This window comes from Gopherus flavomarginatus, chromosome 5, assembly GCF_025201925.1.
Source record: "Gopherus flavomarginatus isolate rGopFla2 chromosome 5, rGopFla2.mat.asm, whole genome shotgun sequence".
In the NCBI taxonomy this organism is placed as follows: Eukaryota; Metazoa; Chordata; order Testudines; family Testudinidae; genus Gopherus; species Gopherus flavomarginatus.
In genome coordinates this window covers 52,278,146-52,304,600 of record NC_066621.1, presented here as the reverse complement: position 1 = coordinate 52,304,600, position 26,455 = coordinate 52,278,146, and the positions used below count along the sequence as shown (strand labels likewise).

General features: G+C 44.2%; 1 protein-coding gene across 13 annotated transcripts in view; it reads right to left on the bottom strand.

Moving 5' to 3' along the window:
- The window catches only part of SLC22A18 (solute carrier family 22 member 18), a 224,632-nt gene that overhangs the window by 105,593 nt on the left and 92,584 nt on the right, over positions 1 to 26,455 (bottom strand). For all 13 annotated transcript variants that reach the window (XR_007774503.1, XR_007774502.1, XM_050953712.1 and 10 more), the window contains 3 exons: positions 21,212 to 21,327; positions 18,145 to 18,252; positions 5,164 to 5,264 (listed from right to left, as the gene is read on the bottom strand). Coding sequence is in view for 11 of the 13 variants with exons in the window: in XM_050953712.1 (XP_050809669.1) it covers positions 5,164 to 5,264; positions 18,145 to 18,252; positions 21,212 to 21,327 (325 nt within the window). In the remaining 2 variants the exon portion in view is untranslated. The remainder of the gene's footprint in view (positions 1 to 5,163; positions 5,265 to 18,144; positions 18,253 to 21,211; positions 21,328 to 26,455) is intronic.

Genomic DNA, 26,455 nt, shown 5'->3' with positions numbered 1-26,455 from the left:
GCTGGAATGAGACTTTTTGACCCTAGCCATGTGGCATGTGACAGAAACACAGCTGGTAACACTCATCTGACCCATTTACAACAAACACAGGTTGAGTTCAGACTGCTGCCTTTCTGCTTTGCAACCAGGGCTAAACTGCACTTGCCTAAGTAGTTTATATCAGCGCATTGTGGGAAAATCATGACAGCTATCCTATAGTGCCTCCGCCAGGGAGAGAGTGCCCAGAGGACATGCTCCAGCACAAGCTGGGCCCATGCACTCTGCGATATTCTACAGCACAGAGAGAAGGGGAAGGAAGGAAGTCTAGCCAAACTGGTTACACAGGCTCACATGGTGTTGGAAGGGAATTCCCTTCTATATGGCAAAAGAAAAAGTGTGCCAAAACAATTACAAGATGACAGCAGTGTGCCAGACAATGGTTACTAACCAAGTATGAACCACGTGGGACCGTGAGGACACAATCTGTGGTCAGAGCCAATCATGCCACCAACTGGATACAAGCAGCATTAAAACTTACAGTGCAAGGCCTCCGCTGAAGTTTTATTCATTAGTAGAACAAATATGAGTGACACCAAGGGGCAAAGCGAGTCAGACCATCGCAGGTGAGGGAGGCTCCCTGGCTGCAGTTATGCCGCACAAGTTGTGTGTGTATGGGGGGAGCCTTGACTCACAGGGCTGTTGAAGGGATCCACCACTCTTGCATAGCAGGGAACCCAGCACTACAGAGGCTTCCTGTGCACCAAGGAGTAGTTGAAGATATGACAAGATTCTGATCAAGGCTTTAAATCTGTTTACTAAATGGCAGGGATGAAGCGGTGCTAGTACAGTGTTCCCACTGCCACAGGAGCCACGGGGCTTCATCAGGCTCCAAGGACTAGCTCTGCATATGCTCTACAACCTGGGAAGGAGAATTCTGTTCTCCCCTGGGCTGGGCCCTGGGTCTCTGGATGTGGCCCCAGCCCCTATGGGTACGTCTACAGTGTTTTCAAACCTGCGGCGGTGAGTCTGAGAGCCTGGGTCTACACACTTGGGCTTGCGCTACGGCTCTACAAACTGCTGTGCAAAGATACGGTCTTCAGAGTCTGAAGACTGGGGAGGGGGATGGCTTTCAGAACCCAAGCTCCAGCCTGACTTGTGACTTCAGAGTGCTGACTACACAGCTGTTTTTAGAGTGTTAGACCAAACTCCGCTGGCCCAACTCTGTAGACCTGGACTCTGAGACTTGCTGAGGCAGGTTTTGAAACATAGTGTCGGCATATCCTACATGGCCATGCTGTGATTCAGTGGCACTAAATCCAGTTTGGATCTTTGGATCTGTTCTTTGAAGCAGCATTACAGTATTCAAGGAGGCTCTCATTCATACTGACTAGTCAGCTGTTCACTAACTGCTCTGTAACATTCACTGTCACTGCTTGAATAATCTGCCTACACGGTCTTACCTACCAGCTGGTCAGCTTTGTGCTTGTCTAGGCAAACTAGGAATCACACCGCCCAGTTCAAATGCAGACGTACTCTGAGTGGCTCTGCATTGCTCTTTTAGAGGTAGGCAGCATGAGAAATATTTTCTGTCAAATATCCTCCCTCCAGATTGACACAAGGCTATTTTTAAATCTCTTTTCCTAATGCTTTAGGCCAGTGCTTGAACTGGATGAGTGATGCCTGGAGGTGGGGGAAGGGGATTATTTATGCCTCCTCTTCTCACTTGCTGCAAGCTAAAAAAGAGAGAAATGTTTGAGGAAGAAAAAGAGCGTAAACAGTTGGAGTATAATACCTTGGGGTTGTGGCAGGGGAAGGAAGAGGACCCTATCAGTTTTTGAAAGGATTGGGGGGTAATAACTTTCACTCTCTGTGGGAGGATGAGGGGGGGCAGAATCATCCTTTTTTGTGTGGGAGAAAAATATCAGTATTGCCAACCACAAGCATTCAAAAACCAGGGTCAGACCTCCAAAGTAATGAGATTTGCTTAAAAACCATGAGTTTAACATTATATAATTCTTTTTATTTGCCTTTCAGATTTTGAGCCATGAGGGATCATGTTTTGAAGCTTTTCACTGCAGCCAGGAAAGCTAGAAACTACTTTAAAAAAAAACCCAAAAAAACATAACCCTGAGGTTATCCTGCAATCACAGGACTCCAGGAGCTGGGGCTTTAAGAAAGGCCTCAGATATCATGAGACTCACGATAAAATTGCAAGAATTGGTAATGCTGCATCTGATTGTATTTTTGGGACTGGGTGGGTGAATAAGGGCCATACTGTCACTTGCTTCCCTTCCGCAAATCTGAACCCTTTTCTAGCCCCTGCATGTGTGGAATGTGTACCAAGAACACAGGCAAACAACAAATGCTGTTCTCTTCCCGGTAGACCAGCTGCTTTATTGTTTCAGAAACACAATGGGTGTGTGTTTGGCTTTCCTTATAACTAAACCATTTTGTTTTGAATATACACAGAGAGATTTAAAGTAAACACTGCTTGATTTCCCCCGCCCTTCATTTCTGCAATGTCAGCTTCTACCTTTCTACTCTATCCCTTGAAAATGAACAAAGCACAGGACCATAGATCCTATATATGTATAAAAGGGAGTCTCCTGCATCATCTTTAATCTGCAGAGCTCCTCAAAGCAAGTTAGACAGACATTTTATAGAGAGCAAAATGAGGAAACGAGAAATCTAATCTGTAGCTGAGGATCAAACCGATGTGGTTCATTGAAAAGTACATTGCATTTGTTATGAATAAAGCTTTAATTTTCTCAATGAAGTAGGGAGTCCATTCATCAGCATTCATCCATTTAGATGAGATGGAATTCACTTGCACCTTAATCACACGCGTATCAGTATCAACCAACATTATACCACAGAAACAAATATATCTGAAATGCCAATCTAAAGAAAGGTGTAGGTACACAAACAAAAGGACTGTGCTGGACAGACTTAGTAGACCTGCAATAAACTCAGTAGAAAGTAATAAAAAAATCAACTCCATTATGGCCACTGTCTACATCAGATACCTTTGGACTGTTTTATTTAAAGACCTGATCTGAACAGAAAGCACAATTCTTGCTAAGTATCAGCATATTTTAAGCCAGATTCTCAGGTGGCAGAGCTACACAGATTTATATCAGCTGAAGATCTGATCCTGATTACCTAAAACTTGTAAAAGTGAGCTACAAAGTAAAAAAATCAAACGTGAATTGTTCCTAGATTTATGAATAGGATTCTCTTACCAATCAGGCTGGTGGAGGGGTGGGGTTGGGAAAGCACAGGAACCAGTGTTAACATTATTTGCTTGCTTCCCTAGAGAATTTTCTTGGTGCTTTTGGCTCAGTGCCAATATTCCACAATGGGATAGCACAAAAAACTGAAGTCTCACTGCAGCCCACAAAACTCATGGTATCTGTGATGTGCAGAATGATGCATTCAAGGATACATTCATTGAAGCAGCATAGTTCCATTTCATGGATGGAAAAAGAATGACCAAAAAGGCTAATTAAACATAATTTCTGTTAAAAAATTAACATCTGCAAACACTTAGCAGGTATAGAGTTTACTAATAGACATGGTCTTATTGGCTTTGCTGGGACTATGCCTGATTATTAAGCACTATAGCCAGCAGTAATTGTTTGCAGGACCAGATCCTTGGTTAGCATAGAAATCCAATTGTTATCAGTATTAGAGATATGGTGGCACCTAAAGACCCCAACCAAGACTGAAGCCCAATTATCTTAAGCACCATATAGACACACAGTGATAGACAGTCCTCCTTGCCAAAGGGCTTGCAATCTAAATAGACAAAATAACTGTCATTGCTATTTTACACTATCACCATTTTACAGATAAGGACATTGAGGCACAGATCAATTAAGTGACTTGTCCAAAGTCACCCACAAACTCTGTGCCAGAGCCAGGATATGAATTCTGATTTCCTAAGCCCCAGTTCAATGCTTTAAACCCAAGACAATAATTTAGGGTAGAACTTAACTCTCATTTTTACCTATAAACCAACTGTTGATATTTCTGCAGTTGCTTACGTCTCTTCCTCTCTTCTGAGAAAACTTTGGTACAGTACAGTACCTTCTGATTTTGTCTTCTTTACCAACTAGCATACCTGAATCTTCCCACTTCCTCACTCTCCTCTCGTACTGGCTGTATTCCATTGACAATTTCTTCCTCATTACAGTTTTTGTAATGCATTAGTCAGTCGTGCTCATTTCCACAGAGTGGATAGGATTCTTTTCTCAGTATTCAAGGCCTCTATAAAAACACTAGGTCAGATCATCCACCGGCATAAGCTGGCAGAGCTCAGCTGAAGTAAATGGAGCTGTGCCAATTTATACCAGCTAAGGACGTGGCCCATTCAGTTTAGAGCAAGAGCCACACTTTTGCTGTGCAGGCTATGACAACATGTTAGCTCAACACTGGGCTGCATCCATGGCCTAAAACTCAATGACAAAAGTCGTCAAGAGAAAGAACATTTTCCAGAGACACTCCATTCTCGACTACTATCAGAAAGTGTGGAAGAAATGCTTATTTATAATTATTTTCTAGGTTCCAGACAAATAATCTAGTCAGTGCAATCCACAGCCAAGAATTACATTTCACAAGTATTACCCAAATGGTTTTAATGGTAATCCTCTGCCTGAAGCAATCCTAGTTTACTGCAGCAGAAAGAGTGATTAAGTGCATGATTAGATACTAGCTAGGAAGCAGGTGGGACTTTCTTCAGCTCACCTGGTGGATCAGTTGCCTGGAGCTTTTGCAGGTCTTGGCAAAGTCTTGACTGCTATGGGTTGTGTGTCTTAGGGCTAGTCTACACTAGATGCGCTATATTGGCACAGCTGCACTGATGGCGCTCTATGCCAACTGGAGAGCACTCTCCCATTAGCATCGTTACTCCACCTCCACTAGAGGTGGATGCTGTGTTGGCAGGAAAGCATTCCCCACCAACATAGAGCCAGTGTGGACAGCACTTAGGTCACTGAACTGGCGTGGCTCAGGAGGTATCTTTTCCACACCCCGAGTGACATACATTCAATCAACATAAGTGATAGCATAGACCTGCCCATATGCACTAATTGAATTTAGCTAAAAAGTGGAGGTTCTCCTGAGAGCATTTGGCTGCCACATGACAGATACAGCAGGTCTGATTATATTGTCATGTCCACTTACCATTTGAAGGACACCGAAATATGACATCAGATATCCAGTCTGTGCTGCCTCCAGCCCAAAGAAATTCATAGATATGATGGAAAACATAATCAAGAACAAACCTACAGAGTGTATTAAAAAGAAAATATCTTTAATGGGTATTGGAATATATTTACACTGCAAGTAAAGGGCCACACCCTGCTTAACCACCAGTGATGTAAAGACAGTGGAGTTGCTCTGCAATAATGCTGAATGCAGACAAGCAGACAAATATACTTTGGGTTTTTAAAAAAATCTTTAACCATTTCAACTATTACCTTTAAAAATGTGACTTAGAGGAAGTTAGATACAATCGTGCTAATTAATGGAAGCTGTTCACATGGTTTTATTAGGCCAGACATGCTAACCTTTAGGATAGCACAAGAAAAAAATTTTTTTGTTCAGACAAGATTATATCCCGGGGATAATTCCTCATTCCTTTTGCTTAACTTCAGATTTTCACCATTGGATTTGGAGTCTCAGAAACAGCCTAGGGACAGGAGATTAAATACAGTGGTTTCACTGTGCACAGGGTGAATGACTTCATTGGTACGTGGAGTTTCTGTCTCTCATGAATCTCTAATGTCAGCACAGAGAGGCAGTCAAGGAAGCATGGACGGCCTCAGCTCACAGTGGGCCTGCTTTTCAATTACTGTATTTTACACACACACACATCTACAGACCAGTATATAATAAGTAGATATTTGCCACAAAATAAAAGTACAGCAAAGGATGTCTGAGGATGAAAGTTTGCTGGCAAACGACTCACTAACTCAGCTACAGCAGAAGGATTTTTCCCACACTTCCTGTGATGCTGAGAAGAATTATAATTATCGGTCTATAATGCTGTACGCTCACAGGGGTTCACTTTGTCCGCCTGTTACAAGCATACAACTAGATTATTTTCACTTGTAGCTTTAGAGGCATTCAGACAGGGAAATATATTTTTCAATGGAAGTCCACAAAAATGAGATGTTTACTAAAGGCTATTTTGTACAGAGCGTACTGTCACACGTATTAGAGTAGTTCCTCAGTGGGTGTAAATCAGTGGAATTACAGTACACCAATTCACTCCAAATGAACATCTTTTAACCACATCAATTCATAACTTTTCCAGTGCTCTGTCTTGGCTGACCAACAAAACTAAGATGGCTGCTGAAGTTCCATCCACTGTCCATCTTACACTGCTTGTGATGTAAAGCTAGACCAGGGGTTGGCAACCTATGGTACATGTGCCAAAGGCGGCATGCAAGCTGATTTTCAGTGGCACTCGAACTGCCCGGGTCCTGGCCACTGGTCCGGGGGGTGGAAGGGGGCTATGCATTTTAATTACTTACTTTACATATAACAATAGTTTAGTTCTATTTCATAGATTTATAGAAAGAGACCTTCTAAAAACGTTAAAATGTATGACTGGCAAGCGAACCCTTAAATTAGAGTGAATAAATGAAGACTCATCACACCACTTCTGAAAGGTTGTCAATCCCTGAGCTAGGCAATGTATTTAACAGCTATTGGCTAGCATATGTTCACTATGGCCAGAATTTTCAGAGGAGTTGAGCACTCAGTCAGGGCCAGACTTCCAGAAGACATTTTTTAAAACTTAAAAAACTGACCTTTATGTAGGTGCCTAAATGGGAGCTGAACTGCTTTGAAAATCTGGACCAAATTGTGGCTACTGAGCCCTTGAAAATCTGCCTGTGACCTCTTTTGAAAATCTGGTCCAAGAAGAACAAGTGATGAGCCTTGCACAGTAGAAAGTGTATACATGGCTTGGGAGACTCAGGAGTGTCATAAACAGATAGCTAAGGGTTAATGTCTCTTTCACCTGAAGCACCTGACCAGAGGACCAATCAGGAAACCGGATTTTTTCAACTCTGGGTGGAGGGAATTTAGTCTCTGAGTCTTTTGTCTGCCTGCCTGCTTTCTCTGAGCTTTGGAGAAGCAGTTTCTACTTTCTAGTCTTCTGTTTCTAAGTGTAAGGACAAAGAGATCAGATAGTAAGTTATATGGTTTCTTTTCTTTGGTATTTGCATGAATATAAGTGCTGGAGTGCTTTGATTTGTATTCTTTTTGAATAAGGCTGTTTATTCAATATTCTTTTAAGCAATTGACCCTGTGTTGTATCATCTTAATACAGAGAGAACATTTGTATGTATTTTTCTTTCTTTTTATATAAAGCTTTCTTTTAAGACCTGTTGGAGTTTTTCTTTACTTCAGGGAAATTGAGTCTGTACTCACCAGGGAATTGGTGGGAGGAAGAAATCAAGGGAAGATCTGTGTGTTGGATTGCTAGCCTGATTTTGCATTCCCTCTGGGGGAAAAGGACAGTACTTTTTGTTTCCAGGATTGGGAACAGAGAGGGGGAGTCTCTCTGTGTAATTTCACAGAGCTTGTGTCTGTGTATCTCTCCAGGAGCACCTGGAGGGGGGAAGGGAAAAAGGATTATTTCCCTTTGTTGTGAGACTCAAGGGATTTGGGTCTTGGGGTCCCAGGGAAGGTTTTTCAGGGGGACCAGAGTGCCCCAAAACACTCTAATTTTTTGGGTGGTGGCAGCAGGTACCAAGTCCAAGCTGGTAACTAAGCTTGGAGGTTTTTCATGCTAACCCCCATATTTTGGACGCTAAGGTCCAAATCTGGGACTAAGGTTATGATATGGTGTAGCAGCGGGTGGGATATAGACAGAATCCAGAAGCCAGTAGGAATATTATATTTTTCTTTTCTCTGCTAAGGGCTTTTTAGCAGAGAGAAACAGTTGGTTTTAAAAGGGAACCAGAGAGAATTTTTTTTTCTGCTCTCTCTGGCAGTTTGTGGCTTGCATGTTAAGCAAGAAGCCATTACCAGACTGTTAAGGGTCTTTTGTCATGCAATAGCCCTCCCATTAGGAGGCAAGTTCCAGCACTATATGAATGCAAATAAAGTGGTTTTTCAGGTTTACTTAACATTGAAAATTAGCTAAAGGCACTGTTGCCAGGCAGACTTCAGGAGGCAACAGAGAACCTGCAGTTCAGAAGATAAACACCGGAGGGCACCCCAACACAAGAAAACAGGAACCATGACTTCTAAGGCAAAAATTGAGGCCGAAGAACAAATCAAAGAAGCTGAACACAGGCGAGAGATGGAAAAACACAAACAGGAACTGGAAATAAAACAAAAAGAGATGGAGATGAAAGAAAAGGAAGAAAGCATGAAACTGGCAGCCTTCCAAAGAGAACAGGCAGCCCAAGAGGCAGCACACAAAAGAAAACTAGAAGAAGAAGAGGTAGCCTACCGAAGGAAACAAGCAGAAGAAGAGTTGGCCCACAGAAGGAAGCAAGAAGAAGAGGAGGCGGCCCACCACCGAGAAATGGAAAAACACCAAAAAGAAATGGAAAAAACAACAAAAAGAAATGGAAAAACAACAAAAAGAGAATGAAGAGAAGGAAAAACAGAGAAAACATGAACTGGAGTTGGCAAAAGCTGGGCTGCATGTGCCAGCCAACCCTAACAACCCGGCGCCAATTATTGCTCCACAGCACAGGAAATTTCCCACCTACAAGGCAGGTGATGACACCGAGGCCTTCTTGGAAAATTTTGAAAGAGCCTGTCTTGGGTACAGCATTCCCGAAGACCAGTACATGGTAGAATTGAGGTCACAGCTCAGTGGACCTTTAGCAGAGGTGGCAGCTGAAATGCCTAAGCAGCAAATGAATGACTATAAACTTTTTCAAACCAAGGCCAGATACAGAATGGGGATAACCCCAGATCATGCCCGTCGGCGCTTCAGAACCCAAAAGTGGAAACCAGAGGTGTCATTTCCCAAAAAAGCCTACTACATTGCAAAAAACTATGAGGCCTGGATAACAGGAAACAACATTCAAACCTTGGAAGAACTGCACCTCCTCATACAAATGGAGCAGTTCTTGGATGGTGTTCCTGAAGACATCACACGGTACATACAAGATGGAAATCCCAAAGATATCGCTGAGGCGGGGGAGATTGGAGCCAAATGGATGGAACTGGCAGAAAGCAAGAAAGCTACTGTCAAGGGGAACGATTACCCCAGGGGGCACACAGACCATAAACCCTACAACCGAGGACAGCCAAAGACCCCACATACCACCCAAGTAAAGCCACAGATACCCTACCCTTCAACCTCACCAGTCTCCAGTAACTCACCTCGGCCCAGTGACCCATCAGATGGAAGATGCTTTAAGTGTAATGAACTGGGACATATCAAGGCCAACTGTCCCAAGAACACCATGCGAGTGCAATTCATTACACCACCATCACACCAAAGATCCCCAGGCCCGGATGCCTCTCAAATACCCTTGGAGCGAAGGGAAAATTTGAGAGTGGGCGGAAAGAAGGTTACTGCGTGGAGAGACACGGGGGCACAAGTGTCAGCTATCCACCAATCCTTCGTTGACCCCAAATTCATCAACCCAAAGGCCAAAGTTACAATTTACCCCTTCATGTCACAAGCTGTAGACTTGCCTACAGCTCAACTGCCTGTCCAGTACAAAGGCTGGTCAGGAATGTGGACTTTTGCAGTCTATGACAATTATCCTATCCCCATGCTACTGGGGGAAGACTTGGCCAACCAGGTGAGGCGGGCCAAGAGAATGGGAATGGTTACACGTAGCCAAACCAGGCAAGCTTCCAGACCCATTCCTGTTCCTGAGCCGTCCACAGAGGCCCCGTCTGTGTTACCAGAGACCCAGACAGAGGTAGTGGACCCGGATTCCATGCCTACCACTGAAACAGCCACAGCATCTCCAGTCCCAGGCCTGGAACTGGAACAGCAACCAGCACCAGCAAGTGCAACCACATCTTCAAACTCAACGCCAGAGGGCGCCAGCGAGCCAGAACTGGCAGAAGCCAAAGACAGCCATACCCAAAAGGCTCAGCCAGAGCCTTAAATACCCTCAGGTGCACCAGCGGAGAGCGGTTCACCAGCAACGAAAACAAACCCATCACCTACATCGCTTCCAGAGGGACCAAGTCCACAGTCTGAGGAAGAACTGATGACCCCAGCCTCAAGGGAACAGTTCCAGGCTGAGCAGGAAGCGGATAACAGCCTTCAGAAAGCTTGGGCGGCGGCACGGAGCACCCCACCGCCTCTCAGCTCTTCTAATCGATCCCGGTTTGTTATAGACCAAGGACTTTTATACAAGGAAATTCTTTCTGGTGGACACCGGGAAGAATGGCAGCCGCAAAAACAGTTGGTGGTTCCAACTAAGTACCGGGGGAAGCTCTTAAGCTTAGCCCATGATCATCCCAGTGGCCATGCTGGGGTGAACAGAACCAAGGACCGGTTGGGGAAGTCCTTCCACTGGGAGGGGATGGGCAAGGACGTTGCCAAGTATGTCCGGTCTTGTGAGGTATGCCAAAGAGTGGGAAAGCCTCAAGACCAGGTCAAGGCCCCTCTCCAGCCACTCCCCATAATTGAGGTCCCATTTCAGCGAGTAGCTGTGGATATTCTGGGCCCTTTCCCAAAAAGGACGCCCAGAGGAAAGCAGTACGTACTGACTTTAGTGGACTTTGCTACCCGATGGCCAGAAGCAGTCGCTCTAGGCAACACCAGGGCTAACACTGTGTGCCTGGCCCTAACAGACATCTTTGCCAGGGTAGGTTGGCCCTCTGACATCCTTACAGATTCAGGGTCTAATTTCCTGGCAGGGACCATGGAAAAACTGTGGGAAACTCATGGGGTGAATCACTTGGTTGCCACCCCGTACCACCATCAAACCAATGGCCTGGTGGAAAGGTTCAATGGAACTTTGGGGGCCATGATACGAAAATTCATCAACGAATTCTCCAATAATTGGGACCTAGTGTTGCAGCAGTTGCTGTTTGCCTACAGGGCTGTACCACATCCCAGTTTAGGGTTTTCACCATTTGAACTTGTGTATGGTCACGAGGTTAAGGGGCCATTACAGTTGGTGAAGCAGCAATGGGAGGGGTTTACGCCTTCTCCAGGAACTAACATTCTGGACTTTGTAAGCAACCTACAAAGCACCCTCCGACACTCTTTAGCCCTTGCTAGAGAGAACCTAAAGGATGCTCAAGAAGAGCAAAAGGCCTGGTATGACAGACATGCCAGAGAACGTTCCTTCAAGGTAGGAGACCAGGTTATGGTCTTGAAGGCGCAACAGGCCCATAAGATGGAAGCATCATGGGAAGGGCCCTTCACGGTCCAAGAGCGCCTGGGAGCTGTAAACTACCTCATAGCATTTCCCAATTCCTCACTAAAGCCTAAAGTGTACCATGTTAATTCTCTCAAGCCTTTCTATTCCAGAGACTTACAGGTTTGTCAGTTTACAGTCCAGGGAGATGATGCTGAGTGGCCTGACGGTGTCTACTACGACGGAAAAAAAGACGGTGGCGTGGAAGAGGTGAACCTCTCAACCACCCTGGAACGTCTGCAGCGGCAACAAATCAAGGAGCTGTGCACTAGCTTCGCCCCATTGTTCTCAGCCACCCCAGGACGGACTGAACGGGCATACCACTCCATTCATACAGGTAATGCTCACCCAATCAGAACCCCACCCTACCGAGTGTCTCCTCATGCCCAAGCTGCTATAGAACGGGAGATCCAGAACATGCTACAGATGGGTATAATCCGCCCATCTACCAGTGCATGGGCATCTCCAGTGGTTCTGGTACCCAAACCAGATGGGGAAATACGCTTTTGCGTGGACTACCGTAAGCTAAATGCTGTAACTCGTCCGGACAACTATCCAATGCCACGTACCGATGAGCTATTGGAAAAGTTGGGACGTGCCCAGTTCATCTCTACAATAGACTTAACCAAGGGGTACTGGCAAGTACCGCTAGATGAACCTGCCAAGGAGAGGTCAGCATTCGTCACCCATGCGGGGGTGTATGAATTCAATGTCCTTCCTTTCGGCCTTCGAAATGCACCCGCCACCTTCCAGAGGCTGGTAGATGGTCTACTAGCTGGACTGGGAGAATATGCAGTTGCCTACCTCGATGATGTGGCCATTTTTTCAAACTGGGAAATGTGGGGTAACATTTCAAAAAGGGGCTAAGTGACTTAGGTTACTAAATTCCATTTTCAAATGTGATTTGGGCACTTAGGAAACTAAGTCCCATTGGCTTTCCGTGAGATTTAAGCATGTGATATGTGGTTTGGGGTGTCTCAATTTTGGGGTTCCTAATTTCACACACCTTAAAAGGGCCTGAATTTCAGCAAGTGCTGAGTATTCACTCTCTGAAAATCAGGCCCTTGTAAGGGGTCTCAGGTTGGGTACCCAAAAACGGAAGCACCAAAAATCAGTAGTCACTTTCTAAAATCTTGGCCTAAGTTCATAAGTCCATTTTGGAAAGGTGATTTGGACTCTTACATAATGCTACAGCTAAACTTTCAACGGTATTTTCCCCCATTTTTTTCCCTGCTTAAGTTGAGAATGAAGCACTGTCATGTAGTAAAATACCCCACTTTGTTCTTAGAGTGGCAGATATTTCCACTATTAGAGGTACCCAAACTATACCAGCCCATCTGTCCATCACCACCCTGCCTTAAATGTACCTCACTTAGGAAGGTACTTATTATCCCACATAAGTTAATTTTAGTGAGTAAGCACTGCCAACTTGCCTCTATATACATTACAAACTTGTTTACAATGTAAATAAAAGGTCTGTAATTTAGACAAATTAACTAATATAATTATATGGTTGCAGTAGTGAGATGAAGGTAGATGAGAGTTTAGCCTCAAGCAGTGAGGTGCAAATAAGTGGACAACAGCCAAATCACCTCAGGCTGTAATCACCAGGTCAGTAACTTGATGAGAGACCTGAAAAGTGAAGTCAGGTTTTGCTAGAGATTTAATAGATGGAGTTCTTCTGTCTCAACCAGCTGCTTTCCCAGTGTGGCACTGTGCTTCTGGAGGGACAGTCTTTCCGATGAAACGCAAGATGAGACCCTAGCCACTCAGGATTGTTAAACGCTCCCATGATGTTTTTTTTTTAAGCGTTAGAATATTAGCCACTGTGTCCTGTCCAAATCCCATCTTAATTAATTACATTTTGCCTACCTAACAGTTCCCCTTTAGTTTTTGAATTGCATTGTTATTGTTTGTTTTCCCCTGTAAATATGGTACATTGCTGCTTGTGCAGAATGGCTGCCATGTTCCACCCCATAGGATGATGCATTTCAGCAGTGGGTTACTAATACCGAGATATAAAGTGCATCTTGGGATTCTTTTGGAAGAAAGTTGCTACATGTAGTACATATGAGGCATTATGTTGCGGAATGCACAGAAGACATAGCCTCACAGTTACACAGTGACATTTTAAAAGTTAAAAATAATACCATGATCTGACATCTTGAAATTAGGAACCCTCTTAAAACTATCGCTTTACAGTCCTGCCTGTTTTGTAAAACACACTAATTCTATGAATTTTCCATTAGGCGAGTATAGTTAAATGCAAGTAACATTTTTGAAAGAGCTAAGGGAATTGCATTTTTCCTTTGGCCTTACTTGCATACTGTTCTTTTCTCCAGCGGGTTTTCTTTGGACAGTGGTGTTAGGTTACACAGTCAATGCCAAGTGCATGCAAAAAGAGAAATGCAGAACTCCCTTATTTAGAATCCTTCACAGATTCCTATAGAAGACAGTGAGTCTTGTTTCTTATATTGTCAGGCCATTTTCCATGGAACAGTAAAAACATTTTATCGAGACCAGACAGGCTGAAATGCCATCTCTCTCTTTCAGCCACTCCTAGTAAATCAGCTTTGATATGCAAGTAAAGTTCAATGTTACTTAGACATCAAGAATCATTTTTAAAAGGGCCTCCTCCTTTTTTGAGAGTTTGGAAAAGTTGTGCACACATCCACCTAACACAGTTCCTGTATACATAAATTGGTACTTTCCCAGTATCCTTAGGCACACAAAAGTGAATCCTTGAAATTGCATGGTCCAGAGGGATGGTACTGATCATTTGCACAATTAGCAAAAATAACTCTCAAGAGTCTCCAAGTGAAAGAGGCACACCAGATTACTGAGTTCATCCCTTCCTGGGTTCAAGGCTCTGTCCCCTACAAAAGATTGTGATCACTGCATTAGATTCTGCCCCTCTCCTTATGTTGCAAGTAGTAGGATGAGCACATTCTTTGGACATGCAGCGGAAGGCCAGCAGCTTCCTGACACAACATATGGGAGGAGAAAGGGTTGTACCATTCAGTGAGGAGGGGGAATATTCATTAATAAGCCACACAGCTGAACAGAACACAACGCCATCCACAGCTTTAGAAACAACTCTAATATTATAATAAAAAAGACTTACAAAGGAGGTTCTGTTATCATCGTGAATAGGTCAGAATATGAACAAGAGGCTGCTAGGCAACTCTCTGACACCACACTCTACAGGCCATTACCCTCTGATCCCACTCAGAGTTACCAAAAGAAACAACACCATCATCTCAAGAAACTCCCTGAAGCAGCACAGGAACAATCTACACAGACACACCCCTAGAGGCCCAGTGGTATTCTATCTGCTACCCAAGATCCATAAACCTGGGAATCATGGACACCCCATCATCTCAGGCATTCGCTCCCTGACAGCAGGATTGTCTGACTATGTAGACTCTCTTCTCAGGCCCTATGCTACCAGCACTCCCAGCTATCCTGGAGACACCACTGACTTCCTGAGGAAACTACAATCCATCGGTGATCTTCCAGAAAACACCATCCTAGGCACTATGGATGTAGAAGCCCTCTACACTTACATTCGAAACAAAGATGGACTACAAGCCATCAGGAACGGTATCCCTGATAATGTCACGGCAAACCTGGTGGCTGAACTTTGTGACCTTGTCCTCACCAACAACTATTTCAGATTTGGAGACAATTTGTACCTTCAAGTCAGTGAGATTGCTATGGGTACCCGCATGGTGCCACAGTATGCCAACATTTTTATGGCTGACTTAGAACAACGCTTCCTCAGCTCTCGTCCTCTAACGCCGCTACTCTACTTGCGCTACGTTGATGACATCATCATCATCTGGACCCATGGGAAAGAAGCCCTTGAGGAATTCCACCAGGATTTCAACAATTTCCACCCTACCATCAACCTCAGCCTGGAACAGTCCACATAAGAGATCCACTTCCTAGACACTACAGTGCTAACAAGCAATGGTCACATAAACACCATCCTATACCAGAAACCTACTGACCTCCAGCTTTCATCCAGACCACACCATATAATCCATTGTCTACAGCCAAGCTCTAAGATACAACCGCATTTACTCAAATCCCTCAGACAGAGACAAACACCTACAGGATCTCTATCAAGCATTCTTACAACCCACCTGCTGAAGTGAAGAAACAGATTGACAGAGCCAAAAAGGTACCCGGAAGTCACCTACTACAGGACAGGCCCAACAAAGAAAGTAACAGAACGTCACTAGCTGTGTCACCTACAGCCCCCAACTAAAACCTCTCCAGCGCATCATCAAGGATCTACAACCTATCCTGAAGGATGATCCCTCACTCTCACAAACCTTGGGAGACAGGCCAGTCCTTGCTTACAGACAGCCCCCAACCTGCAGCAAATACTTACCAGCAACTACACACCACACAACAAAGACACTAACCCTATCCCTGCAACAAACCTCGTTGCCAACTCTGTCTGCATATCTATTCAAGGGACACCGTCATAGGACCTAATCACATCAGCCACCCCATCAGGGGCTTGTTCACCTGCACATCTACCAATGTGATATATGCCATCATGTGCCAGCAATGCCCCTCTGCCACGTACATTAGCCAAACTGGACAGTCTCTAGGCAAAAGAATAAATGGACACAAATCAGACGTTAAGAATTATAACAGTCAAAAACCAGTTGGAGAACATTTCAATCTTCCTGGACAAAATAACAGACTTAAAAGCGGCAATTCTTCAACAAAAAACTTCAAAAAACAGACTCCAATGACAAGCTGCAGATCTGGAATTAATTTGCAAACTGGACACCATCAAATTAGGCCTGAATGAAGACTGGAAATGGATGGGTCACTACAAAAACTAATTTCCCCCTACTGTTACTCACACCTTCTTGCCAACTGTTTGAAATGGGCCAGCCTGATTATATTGGCCTCATTACCACTATAAAAGTGATTTTTCCTCCCTTGGTATTCTACTGTTGAGAATAGCCCATTTCCATTTTAATTGAATTGTCTCATCAGCACTAACCCCCCAGCTGGTAAGGCAACTCCCATCTTTTCATGTACTGTGTATACATACCTGCCTACTGTATTTTCCATTCCAGGCATCTGATGAAGTGGGTTTTAGCCCATGAAAGCTTATGCGCAAATAAATTTGCTAGTCTCTAAGGTGCCACAAGGATTCCTCATTGTTTTTGCTGAAACAGACGAACACGGCTATCACTCTGAAAACAGTTGCATATTAGGGGATGTCATAAACAGATAGCTAAGGGTTAATGTTCTTTTACCTGTAAAGGGGTAACAACAGTAACCTGAAACACCTGACCAGAGGACCAATCAGGAAACAAGACTTTTTCAAATCTCGGTGGAGGGAAGTTTTGGGGTGTGAGTTCTTTGTTCTTTGTCTTGGGTCTGACCCTCTCGGCTCTGAGAGTGATTTTTCTATCTCCTGGCTTTCTAATCTTCTGTTTCCAAGTTGTAAGTACAAGGATAGTAAGACAATAGGTTTATATTGTTTTCTTTTGTATTTACATGTGTGTAGTTGCTGGAGTGTTTTGAATTGTATTCTTTTTGGATAAGGCTGTTTATTCATTTTTTCCCTTTAAGCAATTGACCCTGTATATTGTCACCTTGATACAGAGACTATATATTATGTCCTTTTTCACTCTTTTTTTATATAAAGCTTTCTTTTTAAGACCTGTTGGAGTTTTTCTTTAGTGGGGACTCCAGGGAATTGAGTCTGCAGCTCACCAGGGAATTGGTGGGAGGAAGAAGTCAGGGGGAAAATCTCTTTGTGTTAGATTTACTAAGCCTGGCTTTGCATACCCTCTGGGTGAGGGGGGAGAGAGGTTAGCTCTCTCGGTGCTTGTGTTTCAGGGACTTGAAACAGGGAGGGTGGAATCCCTCTGTTTAAATTCACGGAGCTTGCTTCTGCATATCTCTCCAGGAACCCAGGGAGGGAACACCTGGAGGGGAGGAGGGGGAAGGGAAATGGTTTATTCCCCTTTGTTGTGAGACTCAAGGAATCTGAGTCTTGGGGTCCCCCAGGGAAGGTTTTGGGGAGACCACAGTGAGCTAGGCACTGTATAATTCTTAGCTGGTGGCAGCGATACCAGGTCCAAGCTGGTACCTAAGCTTGGAGGTTTTCATGCTAACACCCATATTTTGGATGCTAAGGTCCAGATCTGGGAAGAAATGTTATGACAGGGGAAGTCATAAAAGCTGTCAGCTCCCCTATATATATATATATATATAAATGAATGCAGCCAGTCATGAATGAATGCTGCTGGTCCAGCAATCTCTCTTCTCAATGTATCATTATTTTCTTATTATTTATTTGTATTGCAGCAATGTCTAGAGGCCCCAACTGAGATCAAAGTCCCATTTCGCTAGGTGCTGCACAAACAGTCTAGTCCAGTCTCTGAGCTGAAGAACTTACAGACTAAATAGAGAAGACAAACAAAGGATGGGAGAGATAAAGTTTCCTTATTCCCATTTTACAGCTGTGCACTGAGGTAGAGATAATACATGATTTGCCCAAGGTCACACAGAAAACCCATGGCAGGAAATTCATTATAAATTCAACCTCAGATTTGGACCCTATATAACGGTGAGTGGCCTGTGTTGGAATATGCAACGCTGAATATGGAATAGCTCCAGCAGAAAAAAAAAATAGTCCTGATTCCTTCTCTTTCACCAATGACTAAACATAAAGGGCTTTCAGATACATATGAAAAGCAAATCTACTGGATTTATACTTGTTATTTTAAATACTACGATGATCCCAGAGAATTACCTGTAGGGAGTCCGGAAAGGACCTTGATTAAGAACACTTCCTTTACTCCCGGAAGCTTCAGCAGGCGTAAGATTTCTTTGAGACTAAACACACTGGACTGTGATGTGCCTGTGAAAATGACAGACAGAATAAGGACTAGAAGCAGGAAACAAGAAATGATACGTTATCTTATTACGCTCACAGTCAAAGCTCCACAGAGAAAATTTCTTCCTTCTTCTCTGCATCATGGTTCTCCATTGCCTGTTTGGGCTTGGTTCTATGTGCATGGAACCCCACTAGCATCAGGGGCATGTTGGTGTGCAGAGCAAAAGCAGAATATCCAATAGACATCTGCAGTGTGGGTCGGAGACAGGCAGAGCTGATGGGAGAGAATAATGCTGCATATGATTAAAAAACCTATAGCTCTTTCCCTTTTAGCATTCCCTCCAGTCCTTATAATTGGTCACACAGTAGGACATTCTCATGACATTCCCACCTTCTCACCCGTTCCAAATCTTTTTTTTTATTTTAGCTTCACGGAGATTGTCCAAGTTGTATCACAACTGATACAACTTGGAAAATGTTTGTGAAGATTGCACATAGAACCAAAGTCTTAAAGACGGTGCACCATAAAATACCACACAGAAATAAATTACAAGGTCTGACACCTTTAAAGAAAAGATAACCCAGGCCGGATCTTCAGCTCGTATAAATCAGCCGTAAGCCATCAAAGTCACTGATTTACAGCAGCTGAAACTCCACCCTTGAAAATATTGGCCAGGATGCTGTCCACTCGATCCACCGTGCACAGAACTCCCATTCCAGTCAAGGGGAGTTCCGAATGTGAATGTCTTGCACATTGGGCCTTTTATGCACAATAATCCCCTTGCTCAAGCCACCTATGTACAATAGGGAATTGGTGCTCAGGATGGAGCCTCAGGCTGAGCTGTAAATTTTCTTGGTTTTGTGGCCTTTGGGTTATCTGAAGAGTTTACTGAAATGTAATCCATATGGTTGAAATTATTGTTTTTGCATTAGTGGGTTTTAAAAAAATCCTCTTTTGAGAGTTTCTGTGATTTGGCACAGCGGACTAGTGAATGCATAGGACTGGGCATTAAGTAGAGAAAACTTTAAGTTTAATGGGGTAGTGGAGGCTGAGTGAATGTCACTGGAGAATTGAGCACTTCTGGGTTACAGCTATGGCAATTTCCTGGACAAACTTTACTGAATTAAGTTAAACCTTATTAAATTATGTTTAAGTATCTTAGACATTCATTGCAGTCACAAGTGCAAGTGTTTATGTATAATTGTGGGATTGTATGCCATATCGCTAGGGAGGAACATGAGTACTGTAAACCCAAGAAGTGTTATGAGTGTCAAAGGACTCTTTAAAATGGGGTGGGCAAACTTTTTGACCTGAAGGCCACATCTGGGTATGGAAATGGTATGGCGGGCCATGAATGCTCACAAAATTGGGGCTGGGGTGAAGGAGGGGGTGAGGGCTATGGTTGGGGATGCGGGCTCGGAGTGGGGCCAGAAATGAGGAGTTCAGGGTGCAGAAGGGAGCTCCGGGCTGGGACAGGGGGTTGGGGTGTGGGAGGGGAACTGAGGACTCTGGCTGGTGGTGAGGGCTCTGCGGTGGGGCTGAGTATGAGGTGTTTAGGGTGTAGGAGGGTGCTCCAGGCTGGGACTGACAGGTTGAGAGTCTGGGAAGGGGCTCTGGGCTGGGGCAGGAGATTGGGGAATGGGGGGGGTGAGAGCTCTGGCTGGGGGTGCAGGCTCTGGGGTGCAGGAGGGTGCTCCAGGTTGGGATCAAGGGGCTTGAGGTGCAAGAGGGGGCCAGGGGTGCACGCTCCAGGAGGCACTTACCTCAAGCAGCTCCTGGAAGCAGTGGCATGTCTCCACTTCAGCTCCTACATGGAGGCACAGACAGGTGGCTCTGCACACTGCCCCATCCACAGGCACCGCACCTGCAGCTCCCATTGGCCACAGTTCCCAGCCAATGGGAGCTGCAGGGGTGGTGCCTGGGGCAGGGGCAACGTACGGAGCCCTCTGGCTGCCCTACACATAGGAGCTTGAGCGGGGAAATGCCCCTGCTTCCAGGAACTGCAGCATGCGTGTGCAGAGTGGTCCCCAACCCCCAGCAGAAGCTTGAGGGCCGGATTAAATCAACTGGAGGGCCAGATGTGGCCTGCGGGCCATACTTTGCCCACCCCTGCTTTAAAACAATCTGCCAGATAAGAATGAACTTTCAGTCAAGTGGGTTTCATAGGAAATACTTGGGAGGAGGGGAATGCAAATTACCACAACTGGACCCAACGTTTCGAAGCTACGCCCTGAGGAGAAATCCATTGTCTGCTGATTACCTGTTTCCAGAGTCCCAGGGATACAGGCCCAAACCATATAAAGGAGCGAATCACAGATTCATGAGGGTTCTTGTTCTGCCCTTGTAACTACAGGAAAACCAGTGTTGGGTTTGAGGGACTGACTCCTACCAGAGTCCCTGTTGGGGTGAACTCTGGTAAGCTTATTAGTATGCATGTAGAGCGTTGTTATTTTAAGAATAAATGTGCTTACTTAGTGCCCTCATGACTGTGGGCAATTACACAGTTTATAGCTTCTGAAGAGAAAGCAAAGCAGACTGCCTAGGGAGCCTGCGTGCTGGGGAATAGTCAGAGAACAGTGCAGCTTGGAAAAACCCTGGTCAGGCGGGAGGGAGAGACATGGGTCTCCGCCCAAGCAGAGGGTGACAACTAAGGAGTCAGGACTCTGAAAGTGGGTGCTCTTACTGGACTATGAGGGAGAAATCACAGGTGCCGTTGCCCTGAACTGTTCAAGCAGCCAAGTTGCACAGCAGATGATAATGGAACAAGCTTAGGCCTCTGAGTTCATGTAGTGAATGGGTCCCAAGTGAACACCAGTTAGATGGTTTCATCAACATTGCAAAAAACCCTTCTCATTTGATACATGCTTGGTACCATGGGCAATGTCTTCTCAGATGAGGATGAGGGATCAGCACTCAGCATTTAAAACTGCCCAGCTACATTCCTATAGCAATGAAAAGTTGCCAGAAAGGGTAAACACTCACGCTGCTGTGTAGCTTGTCCTTCTGACTTTGGTTTGGTGTGAGCAGGGATACACGTCATTACTATCATTGCACTTATGAGACTTGCCACTACCGCAAGATACGACGGAAAGTACACGCTGTGAACAGAAAGAGCAATTAAGATATACATACAATGGACTGAATTACAAACACTGTGATTCTACAAACACTTAAGCATGTGCCTAACTTTACTCATATGAATAATAGGAATAGTCCCAATGAAGTCATGATGAGTAAGGCTATGCATGTGCTTAAGTGTTTTCGAGACTGAGGCCTTATATGAGTGCTCATGATCTGACCATGTAATTCCTTCAAAGATGGATTTTACTGCAAGCCATATTACAGTAATGTATTAATAACAGGCATTAACACAGTGCTTTTTTAATTTGTAAAGCTCAGAAAAAATTGCTTTCTTAGCAAAGCTGCTTAGAGATTCTCCAATGGAACAACTGAATTGTTAATTATGATCAACCCAATCCCACAGTTGGCCAAATTCTGTCACCTTTATTAACACTGAGTAGTGCTTTATTCTGGAAGGATCCCACCTGATTTCATTGGGAATCATCCAGGAGGAAGATCCTACACAGTAAGAGTAATAGTGGCAGAATATAGTCCAATGAGTACACAGAAGCTTAGACACTAGATATGCAAAACCACTAGATAGGGTCCATGTAAGATGACAAACATAATTTAAAAAAAACCAAAACACTCTTTTATCTTAGGGTAACTACTTTGTCACTCACAGACCAGAAACAGGTATAGACTAGCACCTTCGATTGGTACCCTCTCATCTCTTAAGATGCTCACAACCAAAAGGCATCCAGTGAGTGAAATAAAGCAAAACTATTTTCCATCCAGCCACCAATGACACAAGTTATTGTTATTTTGAATCTGCCTGTATATTGCTGGGATGTGGGATGTTGTTAACAGATCAGGGACTGCTCCCCATCGGTTCTCACAACAAATGTTTTGGTGGCCTCAGAGTGTGGCCACCAACTCTTGCTGAAGGCCACTCTGACATTTTCCCCTAAAATACTTACCGTATATACTCGTTCAGAAGTTGGATTTTTTTAGTAAAGAAGTGAAGCATCAGAGAAGGGGGTCAGTTTATGAACGAGTAGAAAGAGGGAGATGTGGAACACAGCCCCTCCCCCCCCCAACAGAGGCGGCAAGGAGAGGCAGCACAGCCAGCAGAGCCAGAAGGGAAGAGGCGGGGCCAGAGTCTCTCCATTTCTGGATACGCTGCTCTCCCCCCAGCCTCCGAAGCAGCTGCAGCTGCAGGGCTGGCAGGCTGCAGCTGTTTCGCTCGGCCCTGCCCCCAGAGCAGGCTGTGGCCACGCCGCCTGGCCAAGCCCAGCCTGCTGGAACATGCTGCGGCCACGCTGCCCAGTCTGACCCAGTGGAGCAGGCTGCGGCCATGCTGCCCAGCCTGCTGGAGCAGCTCCAGCCTGGCCAGAGACATCCTTCCCTGGCCCTCCCCAGATAAGGTTGGAAGGGATGGGATGGGGAGAGTGTGGGGGTCCCGGGCTAGGGATGGGGTCATGTAGGGGGTGGTCACAAGGGTTACTCCCCTGACCTCCAGCTTCTCCCCCCCAAGATATGTCCCCACCCGTTGCTGTCCCGGCCCGTCAGGGTAAGCAGCTGGTGCGCTGGGACACTTTGTTTACCTCCGTGCCTGTGGACGCTCAATGTAAACAAACCATCTCGGCCCGCCAGTGGCTTATCCTGATGGCCCAGGAGCCAAAGTTTGCTGATGTCTAAATTATAGGGTCGGCTTCTGTAGGGTCATAAAAATTTTCCATTTTTACTTATCCATCCAGCAGATAGTGTAGACATACCCTAAGTCAAAACTGGATATCTTTCTAAAACATATGCTCTAACCCAACCACAAGATGTAGGCTTGATGCAAGAATTTCATCCAGTAATTCCATGGCCTGTGTCATACACGTGGTCAGTGTCACTAGATGATCACCATGATCCTTACTAGATGATCACCATGATCCTTTCTGTCCTTGGAGACCAGGAAAATAGAGCTTAACTGACACAATGGCATTGTGCTGGTCCTCTGAACAGGAGTGACTGTCACCCTAGATCACTTTTCAGGTTCTGTAATAGTCTACACAGACTTACACATGAAGTGTACGAAGTGAGATTCATCCATAATAACTGGCATATTCTGCAAACAGGAGCCAAAACAACATGTGGTAGCTGTAATTTGCAAAGCATGCCTTTTTATCATGGTGTAGATAAAAGAGTATTGAGTGCCACCCTAATGCCTAGTTATTGCTGATGTCATGAGATATCAGAAATAACCATGAGCTCCCTCACAGAATAACAATGAGCCGTACTAATTGCATAAGCCTCAGATCTCTTTCTAGACAGACAAAAGTGTGACTTGAATAATTCTGAGAGCTTGCAGAATATGGGACAGTCAAAGATTCAAATGAATATATTGAGAACACCAAAGAACAAATTCTACATAGGCATTACTGTAGATAGCAACTGCACAAATAAAATAAATCTTTTAGTTCACTATTTATTAATTATATCAGCCTTAAATAACATCTTCATGTAAACAGATATACCACAGAGCATTACAACTGACTTTATGATGTCAACCAGTTCTCCGGGACCACAAAATCAATAATTTGCTATGTTAAGATTTTAGCAAGAGATTTTATAAGATCTTGTTCGCCAATATTCCATTTTCAAGTTCCAAACAAGATTCAAGGCAGGTACCAGTCAGTAAAAATGGAGGATTTCCCTCTGAAAACCAAGTAAACAAAGTACTAAACCAACTCAAGCACCAAATCTACCACCAATTCTTTGCCATGATGATGGGGTGAAACACACCCCCAAAAAACAAAAACAACTCCCCAGAGATTTTACACACCAGCGTCCCCTACCCCTGAAAAAGTGACTTGCCTTAAGCAAACGAGTAAGTGGAATTGTACAAGGCTAAACTCAATGATTTCAGAGTACTGTAGCAAAAACTGAAAACTCATTCAGGAAAATATAAAGCTCAGGAGTAAGATTATCCAAAAGTACCTAAGTCACTAAGATGCCTCTGCAAATATCACCCTCAAACCATAGCTTCTTTTTGGTACTTTAATTTTTAATTTTCCAAGTATCTTTGCCCCTTTAAGCTAACATATTTCTTTAGCGTATTACAATGCACCTCACATTATTTTTCTCATATAATGTAAGCTTTTTTTTTAAAAGAGGAAGTAAGTTCAATGCCCATGAAGACTGGCACCTCGACAGATCAAGAGATTGAACTCTTTATGTAGTTATATTGATTTTAATTAATAAATCAAGAGATTTCTAAATTTTCAGAAAATTCATTTTATAAGCACTGTAATTTTGGGGAGGATAGGCTGCATTCTTCAGACATAACATAACATGAATTCAGCTTTGACTATGGAGCCATGACAGGCACCTTCATCATTAGATATATTGAAAGAGATCAGCTTTGCAAGCTTCCCCTACCCATACCATTAATGCAACCCTGGCCCAAAGGAACCTGGTGATGACTTTTAGAGGAGAAAGGAGGAGAGCAGTCTCAGAGCCTACTCAACCTTTAGCTTCTCCAATGAAGCCAACAACACTGATGCCAATTGTAGTGATTGGGCATTAGAAGCCAGGCTGAGATCCACAAACTCATTTCACATAAGTCACAAATCAGCCATCAGATGATAACTACCTACAGCTTTTTACCAGGCTGAGTGGTCTTTAAACCAGTGACCCAAAGATGAAAGACTTAGGAATTAGGTAACAAGATACTTAAGTGCCTAAATGTAAGCACTTAAATAAGTGGGCTAATTTTTTGATGTACTATGAATTTACTGATCTCATTAGGAACTGCAGATGTTCCATACTTCTGAAAAGTTAGGCCCCTTATTTAGGTGCCTCAGTAGGGATTTGGGTGCCTAAATCCACACATTTGAAAAAGTTGGGGATAGTTTCTTTCACCACTGTTTTGTACCCGCAGAATCAGAGTTGACATCTCAGTTCCAAACAGCTTTTCTCTAGGGTTCTGATCCTGGTCCACAGAAGTCAACGGAAGTTTTGCCACTGACTTCCGTGTAGCTGGATCAGGTTATTTCAATTTACCTTAACTCTATTTCTATATGAGAACATTCCAATGAGCACACTGTAAATATGTGGGCTGATACAGTAGATAGTTTAGACCAGGGATCAGCAAGCTTTTTCAGAACTGGACCTCATTTTAACACAGGGATTGTCTGCCAGGCCACTTCCCCTTCCATCCCATGATTGCACAATCTGTCGCTCCTTCCAATTCACAATCCAATAGCACCCTGTGTCAACTTCCACAATTGGTTTAATGGAAAAATGAGACCAGGAACATAATGTATTTATAGCTGTGTTTTGTTGCAATTTAGTAACTGGAGATAAATTTGAGAACAGCACCATGTGACATGCCAGCACTCCATGGACCATCCAGGGCCCATTTTGGGTACCTCTGGATCAAAAAGACAAACATGAGTGACAACTCTCTTTGTGGCCAGAACACTGGGTCTGCTCAGAACAACTATGAAAATAAGAAACAAAACACAAGGTAAAGTTCTGGCTGTAGCCTTAGATTTTTCCAGAATGAATTTTTCGGCTCCCTAGTAAATTCAGCACTTGGTGGACGTTCTGCATTTCAATCAAGCCTTTGACTTGGAAGGGAAACGGTCACAGGATGGCATTTGTTGTGTACTCAGGGAAGTAAATATTGACACCCTTCTCAGCTTCCCCAGCCACCTGGCACAGTTTTCATCCCCGTGAAAGGTTCCATTGTCTCTTAGCAGTGCAAGGGTAACGACTGCTATTTCATTGTGCTTGAACATTTTGTGATGATTGCTCTGTGGATTATGTAGGTGAAGACTGGAGGCAGCTGAGCAGATTATGGAAATACTATTCTACCAAGACATAACTGACTATTTACACTGCTAGGTGACAAGGCAGAGTGTGAAACAGATCATGAATATTGGGTGTGTGCACTTATTCCTGGACGCATTGTGCATAAAACCCATGGGACTGAACTGACAAATAGTCTTTGCAAACATACCAGGACTGAAGTCCTGGGGTCAAATTGTCTGTTGGTAGAAATGGGCAAAATTCCACTGAGCAGTGCGCATTTACATCAGCAGATAATTTGGCCCCTGGAATTAAACAGCACATGTTAGGTAAGTAACTAAGATGCAGTTACTATGATTTGTA